General features: G+C 47.4%; 1 protein-coding gene across 7 annotated transcripts; it reads left to right on the forward strand.

Annotated features, from left to right (window-relative positions):
* Window positions 1-11,982: 11,982 nt before the first annotated feature.
* BRD2 (bromodomain containing 2) lies at window positions 11,983-23,901 on the forward strand. 7 transcript variants are annotated; one of them, XM_081827972.1, is made up of 15 exons: window positions 11,983-12,354; window positions 12,813-12,973; window positions 13,903-13,975; window positions 14,952-16,265; window positions 17,868-18,171; window positions 18,776-18,913; window positions 19,403-19,541; window positions 19,627-19,841; window positions 19,935-20,309; window positions 20,817-20,945; window positions 21,141-21,392; window positions 21,513-21,778; window positions 22,395-22,699; window positions 22,926-23,048; window positions 23,160-23,901. In XM_081827972.1, the coding sequence occupies exons 4-15, from the start codon at window positions 16,237-16,239 to the stop codon at window positions 23,294-23,296; spliced, it is 2,412 nt and encodes an 803-aa protein (XP_081684098.1). In that variant the 5' UTR covers window positions 11,983-12,354; window positions 12,813-12,973; window positions 13,903-13,975; window positions 14,952-16,236; the 3' UTR covers window positions 23,297-23,901. The 7 variants fall into 7 exon arrangements, with proteins under 7 accessions (XP_081684098.1, XP_006750353.2, XP_030877426.2 ...); XM_031021565.2 differs by lacking the exons at window positions 11,983-12,354; window positions 12,813-12,973 and adding an exon at window positions 13,593-13,768; XM_006750290.3 differs by lacking the exons at window positions 12,813-12,973; window positions 13,903-13,975.
* Window positions 23,902-24,352: the final 451 nt, after the last annotated feature.

Consider the following 24,352-nt stretch of genomic DNA (forward strand, 5'->3'; position numbering starts at 1 on the left):
GTGTATGGAGGCAAAATAGGAAAGAGGAATACCTAGAAATCAGAAGCTCCTATTGCCCCTGATACAGAATCCCTGTTTACACCTGCTGTTGCCCTGGGACAGACACCATCATAGCAGGTTCTGGATCTGCTAAAAAGGTTCCATCTTCTTCCAGGCTGGATCACTGAGAAGGTGCTTTCTCTACCTAGGAGGCTGGAGTCCAGAATCACCTATTCTTGCTGCTGCCATATCTACCAACAACTGCCACTCTGTTAGAAACTAAAGCAGGAAGCATCTCGGTTTCTCTGCCTTCTTATCTCCTGCCAATGCCTCCTACTGAGAGAATCTAACAGGAAGCCAACTGTCTAGGAAGCCTGGGAAGTGCATACCTTACAGACACCTAGGCCGAGCAGTCCAGAACACAGTATAGGAGGGCGAGCGGGGTACTGACACCAGAAAATAACCAGTACACAGACATGGACTAATTTGTAGGAATCTAGTGACACCAGGGGCAGCCTGATGGTTATGAGAGCTAAGAGAAGAACAAGGAAGAAGCAGATTCAGAGAAGCAGAGGTGTTCTATAAAGAAGGACACGGTCGGCATTATAAAGTGCTTCCCAGAAGTCAAGGAAGGAATAGAAGTGTCCTTAGATTTGGTAATTATGAAATGGTTGACAAATGTATTGAGAGCAGTTTCAGTGTTGTAGTGGGAGTTGACTCCAGATTGTGGTGGGCTAAGAAGCAAGTGGGAGGTGAGGAAGAAACTGTCACTGTATATGCTGGAAGTCTAATAGAGAAGAAAAAGAGAGAAAGACAGAAGGGGTGGGGGAAGAGGCAGTGAGAAACATCTAATGTGGCAATTAAGTAATCTTAGAAATTAATCTATGTGGATATAGTCCCTCAGTATTTCTCAGACTTTCAAAATCCATACTCCCTTTTGAAAAATAAATAACAGCAGCAATAATAGCCAAACCCAAAAAACAACCCCATGACCTCCTGGATATCCTGAAACACTAATGTGTGAACACACATGCGAGCCTGTGTGTGGTGGGGGCAGGCAGAGTGCCAAGGCTGGGGTAGGGTTTGGAAACCATTGTATTACACTCCAGAAAACAACATTCTCCCAATGTCCCACTCTTTGTGGATTAACCCATCAGCAGTTGCTGCGGTGGGAAGATTCAGGCCCCTGGGGGAAGCCGAAAGGAAGTTTATGACATCACCAGGACTATAGGGGGAGACATAGAGCACACAAGCCACCTGGAGTCTAAACCAGGGATGGGCAAATTTCTGTAAAGGACCAGATACTAACTACTTTAGGCTTTGTGGGCCACTCATCTCTGTCTTGTGTACTCAGCTGCGGCCCAAAAACAGCCACAGGCAACATGTCAATGAAAGAGCGTGGCTACACTGGTTTCCTTCCTGCTTTTCCTCCCACTTCCCGGGCATCACCTTCTCAGTCTCCTTCGTGGACCACTTCCTTTCAGTTACTCTTTAAATGGTGGTGTTCCCTGGAGTTTTGTTCTTAACCTTCTTTTTCACTTATGGACACTGAAGTGTAAATTTCGTATCATTTTTATGACATCATTCTTCTTTTGCTTTTCTTCCAACCATTTAAAAATGTAACCGTTTTTCTTAGTTCTCGAGTCACGTAAAAGATGGTGGGCTGGATTTTGCTCCATACCATAGTTTTCTGAACACCGTTCTCTGTGTGTGGTCAGAATTGGGATGGGGGACTCAAATTAAACCAAAGAAGGGCTCCATTCCCCCTTGGGGGTGGCAATGGGTTAATGAATACATTGTGGCCCAGATAGGACAGATTGTTTGGAAGGAGGTCTGAGGGGAAACAGGAGGAAGAAGACTGGGGGGTGGGAAGGCTAGGAACAGGTAGCAGACACTGCAACTACTCTGCGTGGGAGGAAAGAGACAAAAGGGTCCAAGTTCTCCACAGATTACGTGTGGACAAGATCAGGGTGGGCAGATATATAACCACATATCCTCAAGACTCTGGCGAGGTGTAGTTAACTCTTTTCTCTCCCAGTATAAATAGTAACAAGTTCAAACAGTTATGACTACCCTTCCCTCTATGCAATTTTTCCTGTCAGAACTCTCCAACAGGTTCTGTAACAGATCTCTCAAGAAGAATGTCTAATTAGTTTGGGGAAGTAGTAATTGTGCATGAGAGGAGCAAGGCAACGGGTTCTGTATCCCAGTAACTCACTGTTTATTTTGGTCATTAGATAGGAATGTCCCTGAAAATAATGCCTCCTGTAAATCCAGTAGGCCATGGCTTTCTAACACAGCTCTCCCATCCCTTTCTAGTACTGCCCCATTTATTTTTCCTAGAAGGCCAAATTTCCTGAAAAAGGTATGGGTTCCCATATTTCTACTTTTATACTTGCCATTTAATCCATAACCCTCAACAATGAGACTGTTCGCCAACATTTTTGTGTAGTTAAATCAAACGGACTCTTTGCAACATTTGACACTGTTGACCATACCCTCCTTCCTAAAATGGCCTATTTTTTGGCATCCTGAATGGCACTCTCTCCTAGTTTTTTCTCCCACTTCTCTGGTGTCCTCTTCTCTGTCTTCTTTGTGGACTCCTTTCTTAAGAATTGGTGTTCCCGGGGCGCCTGGGTGGCTCAGTCAGTTAAGCAGCTGCCTTCAGCTCAGGTCACGATCCCAGAGTCCTGGGATCGAGCCCCGCATCAGGCTCCCTGCTCAGCAGAGAGCCTGTTTCTCCCTCTCCCTCTGCCTGCCGCTCCCCCTGCTTGTGCTCTCTATCTCTCTCTGTGTCAAATAAATAAAATCTTTAAAAAAAAAAAAAATTAAAAAAAAAAAGAGTTGGTGTTCCCTGGAGTTTTGTCCTCAATCTTTTCTCTTTTTTTTTTTTGTTATTAATCTTTTCTCTTCTTACACTACATTTGTCCTGGATGGCATGCCTTCAGCTGCCACCTATTTGCTGATGTCTTCCAAATTTACCCCTTGAGCTCAGATCTTGCCCTGAGTTCCATACCACCCAGATACCCAACTGCCTATAGGCCTCTCCACTTGACCTCCACAGCAGTTCTCAAACTGTATTCTCCACAAAAGTGTCCCTCAAGAAATTTTTTCAAATGTAAATTTGATACTAACAATGTTCTATTTTTAAATTTATTTCCTCACAGAGGTAATAAGATACCAAATACATTTACATAATAATTTTATTATGTAACCATTTATTACATTGAATAAAGTTCTTTGAGATGTAGGCAGTAGAAACCAATTCTGGCTAACTTAACTTTTAAAATGGCAATTTACTGGAAGGATACTGAGCTAGTTCATGAAATCAAAGGAAGAGTGGAATAAGCTAGCCTCAGGAAGGGGAGCCTCAGGGGCCTTAGCAGCCAAGGGTTGAGCTGCTGTTAATTATGCCTCACCTTTAAAGACCTCCAGCCTACATCTTTCAAGTTTCACATTACTGGGAGAGACATTCTGACTGGCTCAGCTTGTATTACTGTGTATCTCTGGATCAATTAGCTGTGGCCAGGCACAATATCACCCCTATGTATCAGAGTTATTTCCAGAGAAGGGAGAATCATCATGAAACAAGACCACCCCAATACAGCTATCTTCAGCATATGGCATCCTGGACAACTGCATGAGATCATCTGAGACATAAGCATGAGGTTAAATCTGTGTATTAAGGCTCAGGCAGCATTTCCCAACTAACTGCCTGGATGATACATGTCTTCTACTTGATGATCTCTGGTCTGTCACAAGTCTTGCCACAAATTTGAAACATACTCATAATACGATTCAATGTTGATTTATTAATAATAAAAATATTTACATTCCACTAACTGACTTCCTTTGGATCTATGATTAAAAGAAGTTTTATTTTAAATTTTACTATGAAAAATTTCAAACGGGGCACCTGGGTGGCTCAGTCAGTTAAGCTCCTACTCTTGATTTCAGCTTAGGTCATGATCTCAGGGTCATGGGATGGAGGCCCATGTCAGGCTCTCAGCTCATCATGGAGTCTGCTTGTCCCTCTCCCTCTGCTCCTCCCCCCACTGTCCCTCTCTCTCTCTCTAAAATAAATAAATAAAATATTTTTTAAAAATTTCAAACATACAGGGGCGCCTGGGTGGCTCAGTTGGTTAAGCGACTGCCTTCGGCTCAGGTCATGATCCTGGAGTCCCGGGATCGAGTCCCACATCGGGCTCCCTGCTCAATGGGGAGTCTGCTTCTCCCTCTGACCCTCCCCCCTCTCATGCTCTCTATCTCATTCTCTCTCTCAAATAAATAAATAAAATCTTAAAAAAAAAATTTCAAACATACATAGAAGAGAAGAATCTAGTAAATTCTCATTGTACTCTCATGAGTTTCAATACTTTTCAACCTTCTAAAACTCTTCCACTTTTGTTTCATCTATTCTGTTCCACATCCTTTTTTTTTTTTTTTCTGGGCTATTTTAAACAAATTCTGTCATTATATTTCTAAGATAATAACTTTTCTTTTAATATAATACAATATTATCATCACAACCAACAAAATTAAAAACAATTGTTTAACTTCATTTAAACCAACCTGTGTTCATTTTTCCCCAATTATCTCAAAAATGTAAGTTGTTTGTTTTTTTTTTTTAAGATTTTCTTTATTCATTTGACAGAGAGAGAGGGAACACAAGCAGGGGGAGTGGGAGAGGGAGAAACAGGTTTCCTGCTGAGCAGGGAGCCCGACGCGGGGCTTGATCCCAGGACCCTAGGATCATGACCTGAGCCGAAGGCAGACGCTTAATGACTGAGCCACCCAGGCGCCCCCAAAATGTAAGTTTTAAATGAAAAGGAGTGTCTTATGGTTTCCAAACTGCGGTCATGTCAAAAGAATTGGTGAGTTTTCTTTTCTTTTAAGGATTTTATTTATTCATTTGAGAGAGAGAGAATGAGCGAGTGGAGGGGAGAGGCAGAGGGAGAGGGAGAAGCAGACACCCTACTGAGCAGGGAGCCCCAATGCAGGGCTTGATCCCAGGATCTGGAGATCATGACCTGAGCCAAGGCAGACGCTTAACCATCTGAGCCACCCAGGTGCCCCAGTGAGTTTTCTATTTTACATTATGATGCATAAACCTCTATTGATGGTTCAACAATGAATTCTAATAAGAAAATTAAGTTTAGCAATTACTATCTTGAAAGCACCTCTGTCTCAAAATTTACAAAACTAAACTCATCACCCCCCTTCCCAACAAGTTCTAACTCCTATATTCAAGACCTCAGCTAATAACTTGACTGTCGAATCAGTCATCTGAGCTACAAATCTATGAGTCAACCTTGATAACTTCATCTTCCTCAAACCTTCCCACCCAATTGTTTACCAACTCCTATCAATTCTACCTCGTTAATATCTCTTGCATCTGTCCTCTCTTTTCTTCCCATTCCCACCGGTTCAAGCCTTCATTGATTTGCTTGCATTTTCCTGGATTACTACAACTTTCTTATTCTTTTTTTAAAAAAGATTTTATTTATTTATTTGAGAGAGAGAGCACGCAAGAGAGAGCATGAGCACAGGGGAGGGGCAGGGGCAGAGGGAGAAGCCAACTCCCCGCTGAGCCAGGAGCCCAACGTGGGCAGGACCCTGGGATCATGACCTGAGCCAAAGGCAAATGCTTAACCGACTGAGCCACCCAGGCGCCCCATACAACTTTCTTATTCTTGATCTGTCTCCGGCTTTATTTTCTAGTACTGCCAGAGGAATTTTTTATTATGCATATTTGATCACATCATACTTTTGTATAAAAGCCCCCAATGATTGTCTGTAATCTGCTTTCCTTAGTATGATCCTTAACAACCTGGGTCCCATTTAACCTACTTCTATATGTTCTTTGAGATGAAATCTCATCTCCCTCAGGAAGCCTTGGAACCTGGAACAGAGATTAGTAGCCTCTTCTGTATGCTTCCACAGCACTCTGTGCCTGCCATTATCATCATTTTTCATTTTTCTTGTATTACTCGATTTATATATGTGCTTCATAGTCACCTCACCCTCACTGCAGGATCCTTAAGGAACCATGCCCTAGTCTTTCTTTTTTACTTTCTTAGCATCCACCAAGAAGGCCCACCAACAGTGGCTACTCACTGGATGAGTGTGCTGTTACTGAAGATGTTGAAACCAAGACCGAAGAGCCTTCAAGCATTAGATGAATGATAGATAATCCCATCTAACACAGATACTTCAACAGTAGGTCTTACAGGCATGCCTATGGGCTACCCTGCAAATACTTTCATCCCCCCTGCCTTCCCCGTGTGACCCACCCTCTTTCCATTCCATTCTAGGCCCTTCCCAAGCTCCTTGCCAACTGCCACTTTCTTCCTACTCCCTTCCACCTCCTATTTCAGAGAGCAAAGCTAGTCATCCACCTCTCATTTACCCTCATTCCCATCTTAATATATCTCTTCACATCCATGTTCATTCTTTCTTGTAGCTACCTTATTAGGATGTAGCAATTCTGTCAACTACAAGGTTGGAATTTTTTATTCCATATATAAACAAGAAAACTGTGGCTCAAAGAGGTCGGTTTGTTTGTTTACTTGTTTATTTATTTAGCAAATATGTGTTGACCACCCTCTATGGGCCTGGCAGGATGCTGAACACTAGACATCTATTATCATCAAACTTATAATCCAGTGAAAATAGAGACATTAAACAAGTATACAAACAAACCTATAAAAGCAAATTGTAAAAGGTACTATGAAGAAAAAGCACTGAGATCAGTAAGATCAACTGGAGTGGGGAACCTAGTGATACTGAGATAGGATCTGAAGGGTGAGTAGTAGTTAGGATGAGCAGGAAGAATGCTCCCGTGGAGGGAACAGCATGCATAAGCCACTAAGACAGGCAAAAGACTGGCTCCTTCAAGGAAGTGAAAGAAGATCAGTGTGGCTGGAGCATAATCAGCGAGTAGAAGAGAGCAGATGAGGCCAGAGGTAGGCAGAAGCAAGACCACATGGAATCTTATGGACGGGGAGGCTTGGGCCCTCTTCTAAGCATAGTTAGTCTTGAGACTGTGACTACTTTATTCCTTTTCGTCTCATGTATAGATGCATGCTAAGATTCTTAGCTGACCTACCTCCAGTCTCCCCAAAGGCAATCCATGGTGCACACTGTTGCCAAATATATCTCCCTATAAAGGTAGCTCTCACTTCCCCTCTCAGAAAACGTAAATAGCTCCCTTCTTTCTACTATATTCAGTCTGGATTACTTGGCCTGGGTTTTCAATTTCCCTAGACTCTGTATTCTCACCCCAGATTACAGAAACTGTTCTCCAATATCAGTCATGACCCCCAATTACCAACCCGTGAATTTTCCCCCTTTGTTCCCTTATACCTGTCTGCAGAATCCCACTTCCTCATTGAATCAGAACAAGGTTCTTAACCTGCAGTTCACATGCCACGAAATTCAGGGGTCTATGAACTTTTTTTTTTTTTAAGATTTTTATTTATTTATTTGACAGAGAGATACAGTGAGAGAGGGAACACAAGCAGGGGGAGTAGGAGAGGGAGAAGCAGGCTCTCCGCCAAGCAGGGAGCCTGATGTGGAGCTGGATCCCAGGACCCTGGGGTCATGACCTGAGCCGAAGGCAGACGCTTGACGACTGAGCCACTCAGGCGCCCCTTGATGGAATTTTTTTAAGTCACTTTTATTTTCAATAACATCTAACTGAAATTTAATTTTAGGAAATGTAGAAAATAAATCTTTGTAGTACTAGCAGTACCTGTAATGTTGTCATCAATAGAAATAATCAATTAATATTTTCATATCACATATAGACATCTCAAAATATCTCTATAATTAATGAGTTGTTAGACCTGCCAATAAGTCATTTTATTTGTTACTTAAGAACCACATGTATTATATCAATATGGAAGCACATATTACTGGATCATCACACATTTCTTTAAACATTCTGATAATTGTATATTTCATTTATGTGTTTTCAAATAGTATTGTCAGACAAGGTCCTAAGGCTCCACCAGACTGCCAAAGAAGTCCATGGCATTAGTCATTTATTCAACAAACATGAAGTCCTCACTGGGGCCCTCTCTTGTTCTGTCACCTTCATATTAAGTCATTTTGCTTTTCCTTCTTGTTTGATGCTCTTCCAGTGGTTCCACTTCCTATTCTGTTCCCTGTATGAGGATCTAACCCAAAGCTCAATCCTTGACTCATAACTAAATTATTTTATACTTCCTCCCTTATAAATCTCACCCACCTGCATGACTAATTCAAACACCAATTCAAAGAGGACTCCCAAATCTACCTCTCCTAATCTTTTTTTCTCCAACTTCAGTCCTAGATTTTAAACTACCTGCTGTGTCTAGCAACCAGAAAAACAGACCATTCACGGGTAGACTGCCTGGGTTCACATCCCAGTTCGGATCACTTACTAAAAGTTGACCACAAGTAAATTATTTAACATCTGTTCCTTCAGTTGCTTCATTTGAAAAATGGGGGTGATAATAATAGTATCTACTTTATAAGGTTATACGAGTTAAAAAAGTTAATACATGTAAAGCACTGGGGCACCTGGGTGGCTCAGCTGGTTAAGCTTTGGACTCTTGGTTTTGGTTCAGGTCATGATCTCAGGGTCGTAAGATCGAGCCCTGCATCGGGCTCCACACTCAGCATGGAGCCTGCTTGGAATTCTCTGTCTTCCTCTCCCTCTACCCCTCCCCCTGCTCAAGGACTTTAAATAAATAAATAAATAAATAAATAAATAAATAAATAAATAAATAAATAAAATTTTAAAAAGAAAAAAAATACATGTGAAGTACTTATAACAGGTCCTAACACATTTCAAGTACTCAATAAATGTGAGCTATCACTGGTCTCATCTCCTTTCAAGCCCTGACATTTGTATCTGGTGTTTATTAACAGGTATAGTGCTAGCTACCGGGAATATGAAGATAGGGTTCTTACCTAACGACATAACATTGATCAAGTCATTTCTCAAGTGACTCCCCACCTGGTCCAAACTTAATGGCACTGGAAATCTTTTACAACACTGCCTCAGATAAATTCATCTTCTAGTCTTCTCTCCTCCTGTTTTACCTCTTATAGCTTATATTCTATTCTGGCCAGATTGGACTGCACTGCTATCTAGAAGATGGCCTGTGCTGTTCTGCTTCTGTCTTTCCTCACACCATTCCAATCTCAGTTATGTACTTGACAGCAATGATTATGACTTAAAATGATTATTTCCCCAATACTATGAATGATGCCCCATAAACATACACATTACAATTTCATCTAAGTCACATATTTAAGAATCAATTTCCTTCAACATTTGTTCATTTTGTAAGCACCTCACATTGGCCAGTTACTATGCCAAGAGCTGTGGATACTTTTTTAAAAAAGAATACAATATGACCCAGTTCTCAAGATCAAAGTCTAGTAAGGGAGAGAAACATGTAATCACATAAATGCCATTCACTATGAAAGGTGCAATCATAAGAGGAAGGGACACCAAGGAATGAGCAGTCAGCTCAATTTGGGGGGGCAAGAGTAGGCTTTTTAGATGATGGATTTGGGGCTTAGATGTATTGGAGAAAAGCTTATTCCAAGTAAAAGAACAGTATGTGTAAAATACAGAGGCATAAACCAAAATGGTCTGTCTGGGGAACAGTTCATTATGGCTGGAGTATAGGGCCCAAGGGGAAGTGGCTAGACACAAAACTGGTGAATCAGACAGGACTTTCTGGTAAGCATAGGTATTTGGACTTTATCACACAGGCAATGAGGAATTAATACAGGGTTTAAACAGTAGCATATGGCCAGAGCTGTATTTTGGAAAGCTCACTCCTGGCACTATTGTGGCAGAGGCAGAGAAGAAAATCTAAAGCAGTACTGTTCAATAGAACTTTCTGCAATAATGGAAATGTTCTATCATTCCTGCTGTCCATTATGATAGCCCCTAGCCACATGTGGCTAATGAGTACTTGAAATGTGACTAGTGCAACTGAGGAACTGAGGAATTTAGTATTAATTTAAATAGCAACATGTGCCTAGTGGCCACTGTATTGGACAGGACAGCTTTAGAGATAGGGAAATGAGTTAGGAAGCTGTGACAGAATGTGATTCAGTAAATACTTGAGAGGCAAAATGGTAAGTCTTGTGGATATAATGTTGGGGGGGGAAGAAATTGAGATTGGGCTCCCAGATTCCAGGCTTTATAACTGAATAGCTGCAATTAGCCAGGTTAATACAGAAGCAGATCTAGCTTGCACAGATTGCATCAATTTTGAACTTGTTCAAGTGTCTAAGGGTTATCCAAGCAGTAATATTTAGTAGCAAGTTTAGCTCAGGAGAGTCTTCTGAACTCTCTGTAAAGATACACATTTGAGAGGCTTGGAGCCATTGGGTGAGATTACTTAGAGAAGATGAACAGAACTAGAAGCAAACTGAGGCAAAACCCTGGCAAACATCAACCTATCGGAAGAGGCTAAAGAAGAGTCCATGAAGGAGACTAGAGAGGAACAGTTGGACAAGTAAGAAAAGAAACAGGTGAGACTGGCCACAAAAATCATGGGTGTAGAGAATTTCAGGAAGTGGGATCAAATATCCAATGTTTCAGAGGTCAAGTAAGGTGAGAACTGAAAAGTGCATCCTGACTTTGCCAATTAGGAGGTCCTTGGTGACATCTGCCAGAACAGTTTCCAATAATGGAAGAAGTGGGCTGAAGAGTGGGAATGGGGCTGAGAGAGGAAAATTCAGGTATTTTCAGGTCTTGACTGTACAGGGTAGCTCAGAGGTAAATAAAGAGTCTACAAGTGGACAGTTATTGGTAAGGTTTTCTTTCCTTTTTTTTTGAGGCTGGCAAACCAGTAGAGGAAAGAAGTTAAAAATGCCAATTGGAACGAAATGGAGGATAGCTTTAGAGTAAGAGATAAGGTTGACCAGGTCTAAAGAAAAGGAATTTCCTTAAACCGAAGAGAGGACTTCTGGTACAGTACTGAAGGATTACAGACAAGGCCCAGTTCATAGGAGAGAGATGAAAAATCGCGAGTTCTCCCGCAGGTTGGCTCTTCTGTTCTATTGGTGGGGAATAGGGGTTACGGACTAGAGTGAAGATTTGAACCCATAACTGAGGGTCAAGGGAGAGATTACTGGCTATAAACAAGTAAAAGGTTTGCTTTAGGTGGCGAAAGAATCACCATAATATGCTTAGGTTTTTATGGGATTTATTCAACATTGAGAGAATAGAGGGCAAAGCCTTAGGAAAAAGTAGGAGTTTTTACTGAAATGGTAGAGCATGAGTTCAGTAAAAAGTGAAAGTGATCAGAAGGAAGGTAAGTTTTGTGGAAGGCAAGGAGTCGAGGCTGAGAGGCCTCAGTGAAGCGACGAAGTCTACGTAGGTTCAGGAGAAATACGAGGCTGTAAAGCTGCCTAAGACAAAGATGCCGAACAAAACGCCCACATCGACAGTCCGCAGCTCATTTCCCGCGGGAGGCACCAAGGATGTAAACTCCCTTTCCCCTGGTCGAACTATATTAGGCCCGGGGAAGGACCCCACCCTGCAAGCCCTCACATCCCCGGGTCCAGGCCCCACGCTCCTTTACTGCCAACAACTTGGTGGGGCGCGTTTCCGCCGGACTCCGTCCAGGACGAACTAAGCGGCACTCTACACCTGAGTAAAAGGAACCAAACCAAGCCGCCCCGGGACGCCCGGCACGGCGGCTGGTACTAAAGGAGGGGCCGCTAAGGCAAGAGATCTGCGCGCCGCGCCCGCTTCCGTCCCTACCCACCGCGCGCGCTCCCAGGACTAGCGAGAGAGCGGCGGTGCCTGCAGACGCATGCGCTCTGCTGCTCTCCCCGCGGGCTCCGGCGCTCCTTTCCCCTCCCCCAACTGATCGCACCCTTGCGCTTGCGCAGTGCACGTTCTCGGGCAGCGGCAGCCATGCTGAACCCGTACGGAGAGGCTAGTGGGGGGGACAGGGTCGACGACAGCGGGATAGGAAGCCGGGGTTATGGAGAAGCAGCGGAATTAAAGCGCCTTGGGTCTCTGGAGATAGGCCAGGACCGTGCGGCCTCCTTGGCCGCTTGCACGACCCCCAGAAACCTTTGGAAAACTGGTCCTCGTGGGGGGGGGGGAGGGGGCGGCTGCCACGTGACCCGGGTCAGCCAATCTGGGTGTTGCTGACGTGGCGGCGCGGCCCCGACGATCTCACCACCCCCCCAGCTCGCTCGGGAAGGGAGGGGCTGGGGGTTACGCCCCCTCCCCCAACACAGCTTCAGTTTCCCGGGGGGGTGACACCCCGGATAATATCCTCTTCCCCCCTCCCCCCGCACCAAGCCGAGGGGAACGTTGGCTCCCCCCCGGAAGATTCCAGGTTCCAGGTGAGAAGGGGCCCTTGGGGGGGCGGGGATGTTGCTAGTCATTTAAATGCTTAAGCAATGGTGGGGAGTCCGGGGAGGGGCGAAATTCTTGGGGTTCAGAGAAGAACCTGAGGGTGGGAGGGTTTGTCCTTCAAACAGTTTACAGCCAATGGGAGCGTGGAGGGGGGGCGAGCGGGAGAGGGCCCCTCAGATGGGGGAGGGGAATGGCCAACCTCATGCCTCCATACCAATTGGAGGGCAAAGGGGCGTGGGGGCGGTGTGTGCCCCCATTCCATTCGTCCCCTGGGGGTAGAGGAGTCCGGAGCCAGGTGAGGTTTCCTTTTGGCGGCCGGAGGGAGGGGTGACCCAGTGGGCTGAGGAGTGGGAGTGGTGTCTGTATTTCCTACTCCTGGATGTGAGTGGGCAACCCAGATTGTGAACTGAGATTGTTCCCGGGCGCCCACTCCCTTTCTCCCCAGAGACTCTGGAAGGAGCATTTCTGTGCTTTTGTGTCAGCGGTAGGAAGCTCGCAGTCATCACATGGCATGCTGGAGGTTACGCTTCGAATCGCTTATCGAATTTGTGTGCATTCACGTGGACACGGCCTGTGGAGCCTTCTGTACAAACCTTCATTGCCTCGGTGGGGGTCTTAGCATGTGTTACCCCAGGCTGGGGAGGGCTTACAGGCTGAAAGCTTGGGGTTCGCTTGGGAGCAGAAACCAAGCCCAAGGTGGGTGCTGGGAGGGCTGTAGAAAGCGTGGTCTGAGACAGGAGGGAGTGAGGCTTAGGATCTGGAATGATTTCACAGCTCACAGGGTTTCGGGTTTCTCCAGGGTGGCGTCTTTTGCCTTCTTCATCCCCTCCCCCATTCCTGAACAGTTCTCTCCTTGTGTACTGCGGGGGAGGGAACGGAAAGGAGGGAAGAGTTATTTTTCCAAATTCCTGACTAGCTGTTAGCTTCCCCTGTGACTCATGGGGGAAGGGAGGTTTGGGAGGGAGTAGGGAGTAGTGATTTTCCGGAATGCAGGAAAGTAAGCCAGAGTAAGGTCTGGCTGCCCTTTCGCTTTCGAAGACCCAGCGTTTTCGCGACCTCCTAAATTTTTCTTCCTGGCCGGCCCCCTAATGGGCCTCTGCAACCTTGCGAGGCCTCGAGCGGAGAACTCCAGATTTAGGAGGCTGGGCCACTAGGGGGAGGGGATGGGGGGAGGGGAAAAGGCCTCAGCAAAGTTGCTGTGTCATTGCCAGCCCTGCTGCAGCCACCCGCGCCAGCCCGCATGCACTTTTGGGGCCGAAGCCTGATCCCTGCGTGGGGGAGGGCGGTAGTAACAGGGGAAGAGGCTTTCTTCCCGGTGTGCACTTCCCCCCGCAGGGTTTGCCCGACTCGGGTGGTCGAGAAGACGTGAGATTGGCGGCCATTTTAGACGCAGTAACCGAGGTTAGGGCTCAAGAATTACTACGAAAGGAGGGAGGGTGAGGTGGTTGGAGCGCAAGGACCTAGGCCCTCACGAGCCTTTCGGGGGGGGGGGGGGGCTCTTACGTTCGTTGATGTACATTAATTTCTTTTCTCAGATATGCAGTCTGTTTTCTGTCTTGGTGTCCAGAGAAGGGGAGATGGAAAGGGAGACTTCCCGCTAAAGCCCAGGTTGGGGATAATTCTTTCACTCCCGCATCAGGGGACGAGGGGCGGGGTGGGGCGTGGGCTCAGAGATGGCTTGAGAGATCCTGGCCTTGTATTCTGTGTCTTTACTCATACATAGTCTAACCCTAGTGTCAGGTAGCAAGATCGTGGGGAAGACTTAGTGAGTAGGTTGGGGGAGGGGGCGAGACTGAGCTCCCAAAATGGCTCCTGCCCCTCCTCGGAGGCGGACGGCCCGGGGGGAGGGGAGAAGGGGAGAGAAGGAGGGGGAGGGCTAGTGTGAGCTGCAGCCGCCGCCTCCTCCGCTCGCCCTCCTCCCTGGCGCTGACCGATGGACCAGCCGCTCCGTGGGGAGGACTCCGGACCTTGGTGGGGGGGTGGGGGGACCCTGTCGCCCCCGTGGCGGAGGGACCCCAAGAGGGGGTTTCGGGCCTGCCCTCGGGATGGGGGAGGGCCAGGAGCTTGGGGAAAGGTCTGAGCTTGCCAGGAGGAGGAGGGTGTTCACCCTGATTCGCCCCTCGCAGGACTTGTTTTTTCCGCTCTGAGCCAGACACCGGAATGAAGTTTGGGGAGGAGGTGGGTTTCATTTTATAGAGAATATGGGTATGTTTGTGGAGATTTTGCTCCCACTTTAGGGCTGCCGGGATTTTGTCGACCAGGCAGATACTTTATGGGTAACTGAAGGTATGAGCAGGGAGGGATTGCAGAGGTGTTTGGGCGCAAGTTTTGGGAACGTATCCTAGGTTTGGTTTGTCTTGTTGGTAAGCCTTTGGGAGCGCACTGATTCTGAGTTTTGCCTTTGTCTTCCGATTATTTGACCTGGGGAAAGACGGGGAGGATTTTAAGACTGCGGCAAGCCTGTATTTTTGATTGTGGAGTATGGGAACGTTAGATCCCTCCATGGCTACGTTCGAGAGCCCTTAGTTATCTGCTAGAGTAGCAGGCCGCGGCTTCTGAGATGGCGTCTTCTTCCTCATTTCAGATTCTTCACTGCAGCGGCCTCTCTGCCGAGAACAACAACCCGCCAGGCGTCCTGCGGCCACACCCTGGCGGGCCCAGGCCGGCTACGCCCACGCGGCCCCCTCCTGTCCTGTCGGTGTGGCCGATGGAGGAGCTACGAATGGCACGACCTGCCCGAGCTTGGCAGTCGCCGGTCGCACCGGTTTTGGACGTCTGGGAAGACTTTGTTGGAAGGGGAGGCGGGGAGAGGGTGCTGCACCCATGCCAACCTCTTTCCCTGGAGTCGCCGAACCACAGCGCAGCCAATTGGCTCAGAGATGTGGCGGGTTGCCGGTTCCCTATGGGTCTATGCGGCACTCTTCTGCCTAGTGACTGACATCTTGGAAATGAAGCTTATGACGTCATCGCTCCAGCCAACCAATAGAAAACGCTCCCGCGGAGAGCTGTTCCTCCCCTTTCGACTCTGCTTCTTCACGCGCGTGAGCGAGAGTGCGCGCGCGGAGGGGGTGGGGGAAATCTCGAGCACGGTGGCGCGCATGAGCGGCGAGGCTCCGCCTCCCTGCCTATATATAAAGGGCTGGCGCGGGGCTCGGCGGCGCCATTTCGCGCTGGAGTGGAGCAACCTCTAGAACGAGCTGGAGGATTCTGCCTACTGATAGCCTTCGAGTCGTCGGGGACCGCCATTGCAATCCACGTCCATCCGTTTGGAAATGGCCTTCGTCTCGGCCTATGACCGGTCCCGGCGGACAGTACAGACCCCATAGAAGCCCCCGACGCTCCCCTTTTTCGGGCCCCGCCCAATTGTCGGAGTCTGTCAACCCCCTCTACTCCGCCCTCAAGAGGATTTCAAAGATGGAGGCGGCGGCTCCCTAAACCACTTTGCGTGTTCATCCGCCTCCATCCGAGATCGAAACGGGACCTCGTCCGCTGCGGGCAGTCCCAGCAGGAAGAGGGGATCCTTGCAGATCAACAGCGGGCAGTATTGACGACGGTGTCCGGGATTGGGGGCCGTCCTAGTGTTTGAGGAGTCCGTCCCCCCTCGCTCGCCCGCCTCTGCTGAGGCCGCCGCCATTTTCTCGCTGTCCGCCTCCCGCGGAGCGCGCCAAGCTGCTGGGAGCTCTCCGAGAAGCCGCGGAGAAGATTGCTTTCGTGCCGGCCCGGCGGGGGTGTTGTCGCCTGGAGGGCCAAGGGCAGCGGCCCTCCATCCCTCCCCGACTCCCCGGGTTATGCTGGACCGGAAGGTAAGGGGGACCGAGGCCACCCGGACTTTCCGCGGCTGAGGGCAGCGCCGGTTCCCCGTGGTCAAGATGCTGCAAAACGTGACTCCCCACAGCAAGTACGTCCCCGCGATCCGCGTGTGGGAAGGAGACGTTGGGGGCTATGGCACGGGGATGTGGGGCGTCGGGTTCCGAGGGAGGACAGAACCGACTCGGGCGCATTGCTGTTTCGCGGCGCGACTGTTGGCTCTCGGGGGCTCGCGGAGGGGGTTGGGTGACGGTTTTAGAACGGTGGTAGAGGGCCAGATACTGCGTATGGAGGGAGTACAGGTTGTCAGTTTATGCGTTACTTTTCCCGCCGTGGTCCAGTCTTAAATCTAGTCGGACAGAGCTGGGTTGGCGGCGGAGTGTAATGGGAAAAGACGACATTGAGTGGGTAGCCGGTCCTGTGGGTGGTGGGTCTGGTGTCTCTAGCAGCGGTCTGTCATGGGTCTTTTAGGGTGTTTCGTGGCCACATCTAGCACCTTAGAGTGTTGCCATGGTGATAGAGGAGCCTCAGACTCGCTACGGAGATTCCCAGAGTAGGGTAGACGGATTACTTTTAGCCTGTGGGTTCGTGTGTCCAGCCTAGGTCGTTAAATCTTTGCTTGTTTTTCAATGACAGAATCAGTTTTGTGTTGGCTTTGCGTGCGTTTTGTTTGGAGGGTGGTTTTTGATACCTTTGAGAGTTTCATTCTGGGCAGGAGGGTGGAGCTAAGGATTTTTAGTCCAGCTCTGCGGATGTAAACAATGAGATTTCCGTGTAGTGTCTGTAGTCTTAGGCCCTGGAAACACCTGGTCCTGAGGAGTACCAGAGAGAATAGAAGTTTGAGCCAGTTTTGGCCATTGATTTGAACAAGAGTCTGGTGCTAGAGTGGGAGCCGTTAATATTTTTTTGGCGGGGTCGGGGGTGGTCTGTCACTATTCGGCTGGAACTTGCTGACCTTGACTGGGGACTGGGGCAGCTTTATTTTTGAGTCCTTTGGAGGAAGGAGACGAATTCGATTAATTTCTGGGGTTTGGCATCTGGGTTGTTCCAGCTGTGAAGTCAGACAAATGCCCCCTTGTTTAAAAATTTTTTTTAAGTTGGTAAGGTTTTCCGTTAGATTTCTGATTCATTCTCTGCTTTAAATTAAGCAGAGCTTGTGGGGAGGATGGAGTTGTGTTTTCTTGTGCCCAGTTGGATTTTTAGGTGTCTCATCAGCATTCTATGAAATTTGCTCCCTTATTTTGTTCCCTTCCTCTTTTCACTGGCTTCCCTCAAGGCTCAACCACCATGGCAACCATCTAGCCCCTAGTGAGGAAGAAGCTTGGGGTTTGAGCTTCTCTGCTCCACCCATTTTGCTTAAGTCCTATCCTGTGAAGCTTGTGGTTCTTAGATTCTATGCTATGCTTAATGAGAAACCATCTTGGGACTTTGTATTTTTTTTTAAAGGGAACTACAGATGATAGAGCTTATTAGAGTCTGGAAGGTGGGATCTGGATAGGTGTACTAAAAATAGGGAAACAAAAAGTGGGGGGGGGGGCGCAAGAACAAAGCTGCACAGATTGGATACTGGTTGACTTACAAGCTTGATTATCTCTTACTGACTTCCAAGTCTGGATTTATTGGGTATGTAGTGTGAGTGGCAGTACTGATTTTCATGAAATTATCACATCTAATTATGTTTCCCATTTCACAGGCTCCCTGGGGAGGGGAATGCAGGGTTACTGGGGCTGGGCCCAGAGGCAGCAGCGCCAGGGAAAAGGATTCGAAAGCCCTCTCTGTTGTATGAGGGATTTGAGAGCCCCACAATGGCTTCAGTGCCAGCTTTACAACTGACCCCTGCCAACCCACCACCCCCGGAGGTGTCCAATCCCAAAAAGCCAGGACGGGTTACCAACCAGCTGCAATACCTGCACAAGGTGGTGATGAAGGCTCTGTGGAAACATCAGTTTGCGTGGCCCTTCAGGCAGCCTGTGGATGCCGTCAAACTGGGTCTGCCGGTGAGTAGGGATATTGGAGTGGGGAGGTATTGGGAATGGAAAAGAAAGCGTGTGAGTGGAGGTGGGCTGCTTAAGTATAGGTGCTGCGGCCCCTAGGGACTTCCCATCCCTCCCCTATAGGGCAGATAGCCACCAGGTGTCTGGATTCTTGGTCCTTTGTGATTATTGATCCAACCGCTTGCTATCTTGGCATTTCTCATTGTGCCCTCCATGTGTCCTTCCTTAACTTTTGTGCCCTGGCTCCATTTTACAGATTCCCACCCCAGGTTGGGAGAGGACCACGGTGGCCAAAATTCTTAGCTTCTTCCTCTCCCTCATGCAGCCCATGGATAGCCAATCCCAGAGGTAATGTCACAGGATGGGAAATATTCAGAGTGGGTGGGAGGTGGGTGGTTAGAGAAAGGCACTAGGGGCCTCCTAACGGGTGTTAAGAATCCCATTCCATTTTTTTTTCTGTCCTTAGTTTAACTGGGGCCGCAGTGTAGGGGACTACATACTCTGATGCGTAGGGGGTGTGTATGTGTGTGTGTTTGCTGGGGTCAGTAGTTTAGGAAAACTGGCATTTATTTTTTAGTGGCTCTGATCCTAGCATTTATTTCTTTAGGATTATCACAAGATTATAAAACAGCCTATGGACATGGGTACTATTAAGAGGAGACTTGAGAACAACTATTACTGGGCTGCCTCAGAGTGTATGCAGGATTTCAACACTATGTTTACCAATTGTTATATCTACAACAAGGTGAGTTTTTTTTAATGGGTGTTCATTAGTAGATGGAGGAAAACTGTGCTTCTGTTACTGCTAGATATTTTGTTGGTATGATGTTTGAAGGTGTTCTCAAAGTGGGTAGGATCCACAAAATCTGAGCTCCAAAGGATACACAGTGATGTGGCTTCAGAGATCTGGAGTTAAAGGTTATTTAAGTAGAACATTTACATACTTGGGGATGGTGGCCCTGTTTCTCAAGAGAACTCTCTAGAGGCCTGAGTAGAGCAGAATGTATTCTCCTTGACAGTCTCATTCCCTTACTTTTGAACTTTTTTCTCTACTGCATTTTGAGGGACAGTAGGGTAGGACATGGAAATAAGTGGCCTAGTATAGGTAATATTCAGTTCTTGATGACAAAGTTGTCTGAGGGGCTGTGGTGATGCTTGGGGTAGGAATTCCTCAGAAAAATGGTTTGTCTTCCATTAACTGGCGTTTGAATCTTCTTGTTTGTGTTTTCTGTAGCCCACTGATGATATTGTCCTGATGGCACAAACGTTGGAAAAGATCTTCCTACAGAAAGTGGCATCAATGCCACAAGAGGAACAAGAGCTTGTGGTGACCATCCCTAAGAATAGCCACAAGAAGGGGGCCAAATTGGCAGGTAGGAAGAGCGGTAGTTTTCCTAATGGAGACAAGATGGGGAAGATAGTAGAACTAATTTTTTTTTTTCCTTTCCTTTTTTCCAGCACTCCAGGGCAGCATCACCAGTGCCCATCAGGTGCCTGCAGTTTCTTCTGTGTCTCACACAGCCCTGTATACTCCACCACCTGAGATACCTACCACTGTCCTCAACATTCCCCACCCGTCAGTCATCTCTTCTCCCCTTCTCAAGTCCTTACACTCTGCTGGACCCCCGCTCCTTGCTGTGTCTGCAGCTCCCCCAGCCCAGCCTCTTACGAAGGTACGGATCTGTGGATTTCTTTTGGGCAGCAGGAAGGGCAAGGTCTTGGATGAGGTGGACCCTAAAAGGCTCGCATCTTGTTTTTCTCTGCAGAAAAAAGGCGTAAAGCGGAAAGCAGATACTACCACACCTACCCCTACGGCCATCCTGGCTCCCGGTTCCCCAGCTAGCCCCCCTGGGAGTCTTGAGCCCAAGGCAGCACGTCTTCCTCCTATGCGTAGAGAGAGTGGCCGCCCCATCAAGCCCCCACGCAAAGACTTGCCTGACTCTCAGCAACAACACCAGAGCTCCAAGAAAGGAAAGTTGTCAGAACAGTTAAAACATTGCAATGGCATTTTGAAAGAGTTGCTCTCTAAGAAGCATGCTGCCTATGCCTGGCCTTTTTATAAACCAGTGGACGCTTCTGCTCTTGGCCTGCATGACTACCATGACATCATTAAGCACCCCATGGACCTCAGCACTGTCAAGGTACCCACTGCATGGGGCAGATGGGATGCTCAGGCAGTGATTGGAACTTTGGGTTCAATAAAACGGATCAGTCACTTTTTATGGGCACACGGCAGTCTTGATTCTTGGTATTTTATTTTTACGAAATGGTAATGGGACAGGAGGTTAAGTACTTGATAATTGAATATGTATTTCTTGGAGTTTGAAACTATACGGTGAGTTTTGTTTTCAGAGCAATACTACTCATGTATGTTTAAGTTCTACTTATTGGGTTAGGGAGTAAGGAGTTGGAAGGATAGTCAGAGGCCACCCACCCTTATCACTTAGAAATGGTTTTTTTTTCTAGACGTAGATATTTCTTCAACCCACCCAAATTCTTTTGACTTCAAACTTGAACTCCAGGGCATAGATCTTTAAGGTCATCCCTACTGTGCTCTCAAGAGAGGGCTATTCTTGCTGTGTCTGGGGTTGGCAGGGAAAGGTGCGTCTCCCTGCCTGTGCAGCTTCTGATGCTGCCTCCTTCTGCAGCGGAAGATGGAGAATCGTGATTACCGGGATGCACAGGAGTTTGCTGCTGATGTGCGGCTTATGTTCTCCAACTGCTATAAGTACAATCCCCCAGACCACGATGTTGTGGCCATGGCACGAAAGCTACAGGTGAGTGTCACAGTTGGAATTTGAAGAACAAATGGGTCTGGGGAGAGCGATTTTTGTCCTTTGCTATACCGCCTTATTGTGAGGCTCTCCCGAGTATACACAGTTGTAAATTGGAGCTGGACTGTACCACCAGGTGGCTGGGTGTAATCGGGGCACTATTGACTAGCATGGTTCAGAGGGTGTCTTTCTTCCTAGGATGTATTTGAGTTCCGTTATGCCAAGATGCCAGATGAACCACTGGAACCAGGGCCTTTACCAGTCTCTACTGCGTTGCCACCTGGGTTGGCCAAATCCTCTTCAGAGTCCTCCAGCGAGGAAAGCAGCAGTGAGAGCTCTTCTGAGGAAGAAGAGGAAGAAGACGAGGAGGATGAAGAGGAAGAAGAGGAGAGTGAAAGCTCTGACTCTGAGGAAGAAAGGGCTCATAGATTGGCTGAACTACAGGAGCAGGTATTTTGTCACTTAGTTTATTTTGTAAAGTCATGCCCTGTCTTTGCCCTAATTTTTTTTTCTCTTATTTTTTATTCTACTTTATTTTTTTCATTATACATCTGATTCTTTTGTCTCCAGCTTCGGGCAGTACATGAACAACTGGCTGCCCTGTCCCAAGGCCCAATATCCAAGCCAAAGCGGAAGAGAGAAAAAAAAGAGAAAAAGAAGAAACGGAAGGCAGAGAAGCATCGAGGCCGAGCTGGGGTTGATGAAGATGACAAGGGACCTCGGGCACCCCGCCCATCTCAGCCCAAGAAGTCCAAGAAAGCAAGTGGCAGTGGGGGTGGCAGTACTGCTACACTAGGCCCCCCTGGCTTTGGACCTTCTGGAGGAAGTGGCACCAAGTAAGTTCTAAGAGGTTAGGAAGCAGAGACAAACTTGGCTATTACTAGAATGTCCAGGGGGAGAATAGTTTCTCCCACTCCTTGTAAAGTTTTCTCTAAACCAGAGGTCAGCAAACGTTTTCTGTAGTTGGCTGGGTCGCAAACACTGATTTTGAGAACATAACTATAGAGTCAGTTACTCAACTCTGGGGGGGGTAGTACGAAAGCAGCTATAGACCTTATGGAAGCATGGGTAGGGCTGTTCCAATAAAACTTTATTTACACAGAAACTAGTGGCAAGCCAGATTTGTCCCCAAGTTTGTCTGTTCCTTCTCTCTGCACCAATCTATAGTTTGTCTTGCTTTCCGTGGTGGGGTGGGTTAGAGTGTTTCAGGGAGCAAAAAGATGGGACTCATGACCGTATACCAGTGTCTAGTTCTCAAAGCACAAAATAAACGGTAAGTGCTTAGCATGTGAGGTCTGTTTTCCTGAGGAGTGTTGGTAGTATCTCCTCTCCAGTTGGTTTACCCATTTGCCTTAGGGGAAAACTGAAGCATTACTCTGGCAGGAAATTGAGATTAATAAGCGTTGGGAGAGGTTAGTGATGCTTTCCTAACGGACAAAATTTTGCCTGTAGACTGCCCAAAAAGGCTGCGAAGACAGCCCCACCTGCCCTGCCTACAGGCTATGATTCAGAGGAGGAGGAAGAAAGCAGACCCATGAGTTATGATGAAAAGCGGCAGTTGAGTTTGGACATCAACAAATTACCTGGGGAGAAACTTGGTCGAGTTGTGCACATAATCCAGGCCAGAGAGCCTTCTTTGCGTGACTCAAACCCAGAAGAGATTGAGATTGATTTTGAAACCCTCAAGCCATCCACGCTTAGAGAGCTTGAGCGCTACGTCCTCTCCTGTCTACGAAAGAAACCTCGGAAGCCCTATAGTGAGTATGACATGATCTTCTCATGAATCCAGCAATCCTCGAGTAGTTTTGAGGACAGTTTAGAAAAGAATAATAGGGAATGTCTGATGCACTCCTGATTGTCAGCTCCCAGGGCAGGGGCGGGACGTGCCTGTTCCGCAGTCAAGAAAGGAACTTGGCAAATAGGAAGGTGCAGTGAAACTCTATGCTTGTGGCGGTCTGAGAGCTGGAGTGTTTGTTTTTCTAGCCATTAAGAAACCTGTGGGAAAGACAAAGGAGGAACTGGCTTTGGAAAAGAAGCGGGAACTAGAAAAGCGGTTACAGGATGTTAGCGGGCAGCTCAATTCCACCAAAAAGCCCCCCAAGAAAGGTGAGTACCCTGTAAGCTACTGCAAACTCATTACATACACCTCTCACGACTCTTTCCTTGACAAATGGAGATGAGATTGGTACGATTCTAACGTGCAACCTTGTTCTGCAGCAAGTGAGAAAACCGAGTCCTCGTCGGCACAGCAGGTAGCAGTGTCCCGCCTCAGCGCTTCCAGCTCCAGCTCCGATTCCAGCTCCTCCTCTTCATCGTCCTCTTCTTCGGACACCAGTGATTCAGACTCAGGCTAAGGGGCCAGGCCAGATGGGGCAGGAGGCTCCGCAGGACCGGACCCCTAGACCACCCTGCCCTGCCCCTTCCCCCCCCTTTCTGTGACACTTCCTCATCTCATCCCCCCTCCCCCCACTGTAGGAGAGCTGGCTCTGCAGGGGGGAGGGGCGCAGGGACATTTACTGAAGGAGGGACTTAAATGGACAAAATAAGATTGAGTTCCCAGCCCCATTGAGAGTGACCTCTTGGGCATAGAGCCCCCATTCAAAATGACTGGGGCGGGGCAGGGGTACAGGGTGGGAGTGGGCAAAGGCCCTGATAGGGGGTTTCCTGAGGCCATAGCTGCCCTGTTCACTTGTAAAGGCCCTGTTTTGAGGTGGTTTGTTCTAATTTATTTTAAGCTAGGTAGGGCTGAGGGGTATGGGGTCATGGTCCCCTCAGCCTCCATGGGGAGGGAAGAAGGGGGAGCTCTTTTTTTACGTTGACTTTTTTTTTCTACTCTGTTTTCCCTTTTCCTTCTGCTCCATTTGGGGCCCCTGGGGCTTTCAGTCATCTCCCCATTTGGTCCCCTGGATTGTCTTTGTCTGTTGATTCTAACTTGTAAATAAAGAAAATATTATTCAAATTTTGAGTTACCATAATAACGTTTGCTTTGTAGTGTTTCAAAAGGAACATAGTATAAAATTTTGAGGAAAATATTCCTGAAGTGAGAAAAGAGCTATCTTGTAGTTGGATTATCTTCTTAGTTTTTAAACCAGTAAGCTGTTGCTGTGGTGATAAAAAGTTCATCTGCTTTGTAAAGTGAATCCTTCAAAATAACCTTCAGGTTCATGGTTTGCTGTTTTTTTTTTTTTTTTTAGATCGATTTATTAAAGAGTGCATAAGTGGGGAGGGGCAGAGGGAGAGGCTGAGCAGGGAACCTGACTTGGGCTCGATCTCGCAACCCTGAGATCACAACCTGAGCCAAAACCAAGGGACACTTCTGACTGAGCTACCCAGGCACTCCTGCTCTGGTTTAAATAGAGAAAAAGTTAAACCCTCTGGCTCATTGATACCTTAATTAAGCTTAGGACTCA

The sequence above is a fragment of the Leptonychotes weddellii genome, chromosome 8 (assembly GCF_054177405.1).
Source record: "Leptonychotes weddellii isolate Sample4059 chromosome 8, ASM5417740v2, whole genome shotgun sequence".
Classification (NCBI taxonomy): Eukaryota; Metazoa; Chordata; class Mammalia; order Carnivora; family Phocidae; genus Leptonychotes; species Leptonychotes weddellii.

Bases quoted from the DNA above. Each gene is read 5' to 3' on its own strand.
- BRD2 (XM_081827972.1), top strand. From the start codon at position 16,237: ATGCTGCAAAACGTGACTCCCCACAGCAA. The intron at 18,172-18,775 runs GTGAGTAGGGAT...TTATTTCTTTAG, and splicing joins CCGTCAAACTGGGTCTGCCG to GATTATCACAAGATTATAAA. The intron at 20,946-21,140 runs GTGAGTGTCACA...CTTTCTTCCTAG, and splicing joins CCATGGCACGAAAGCTACAG to GATGTATTTGAGTTCCGTTA.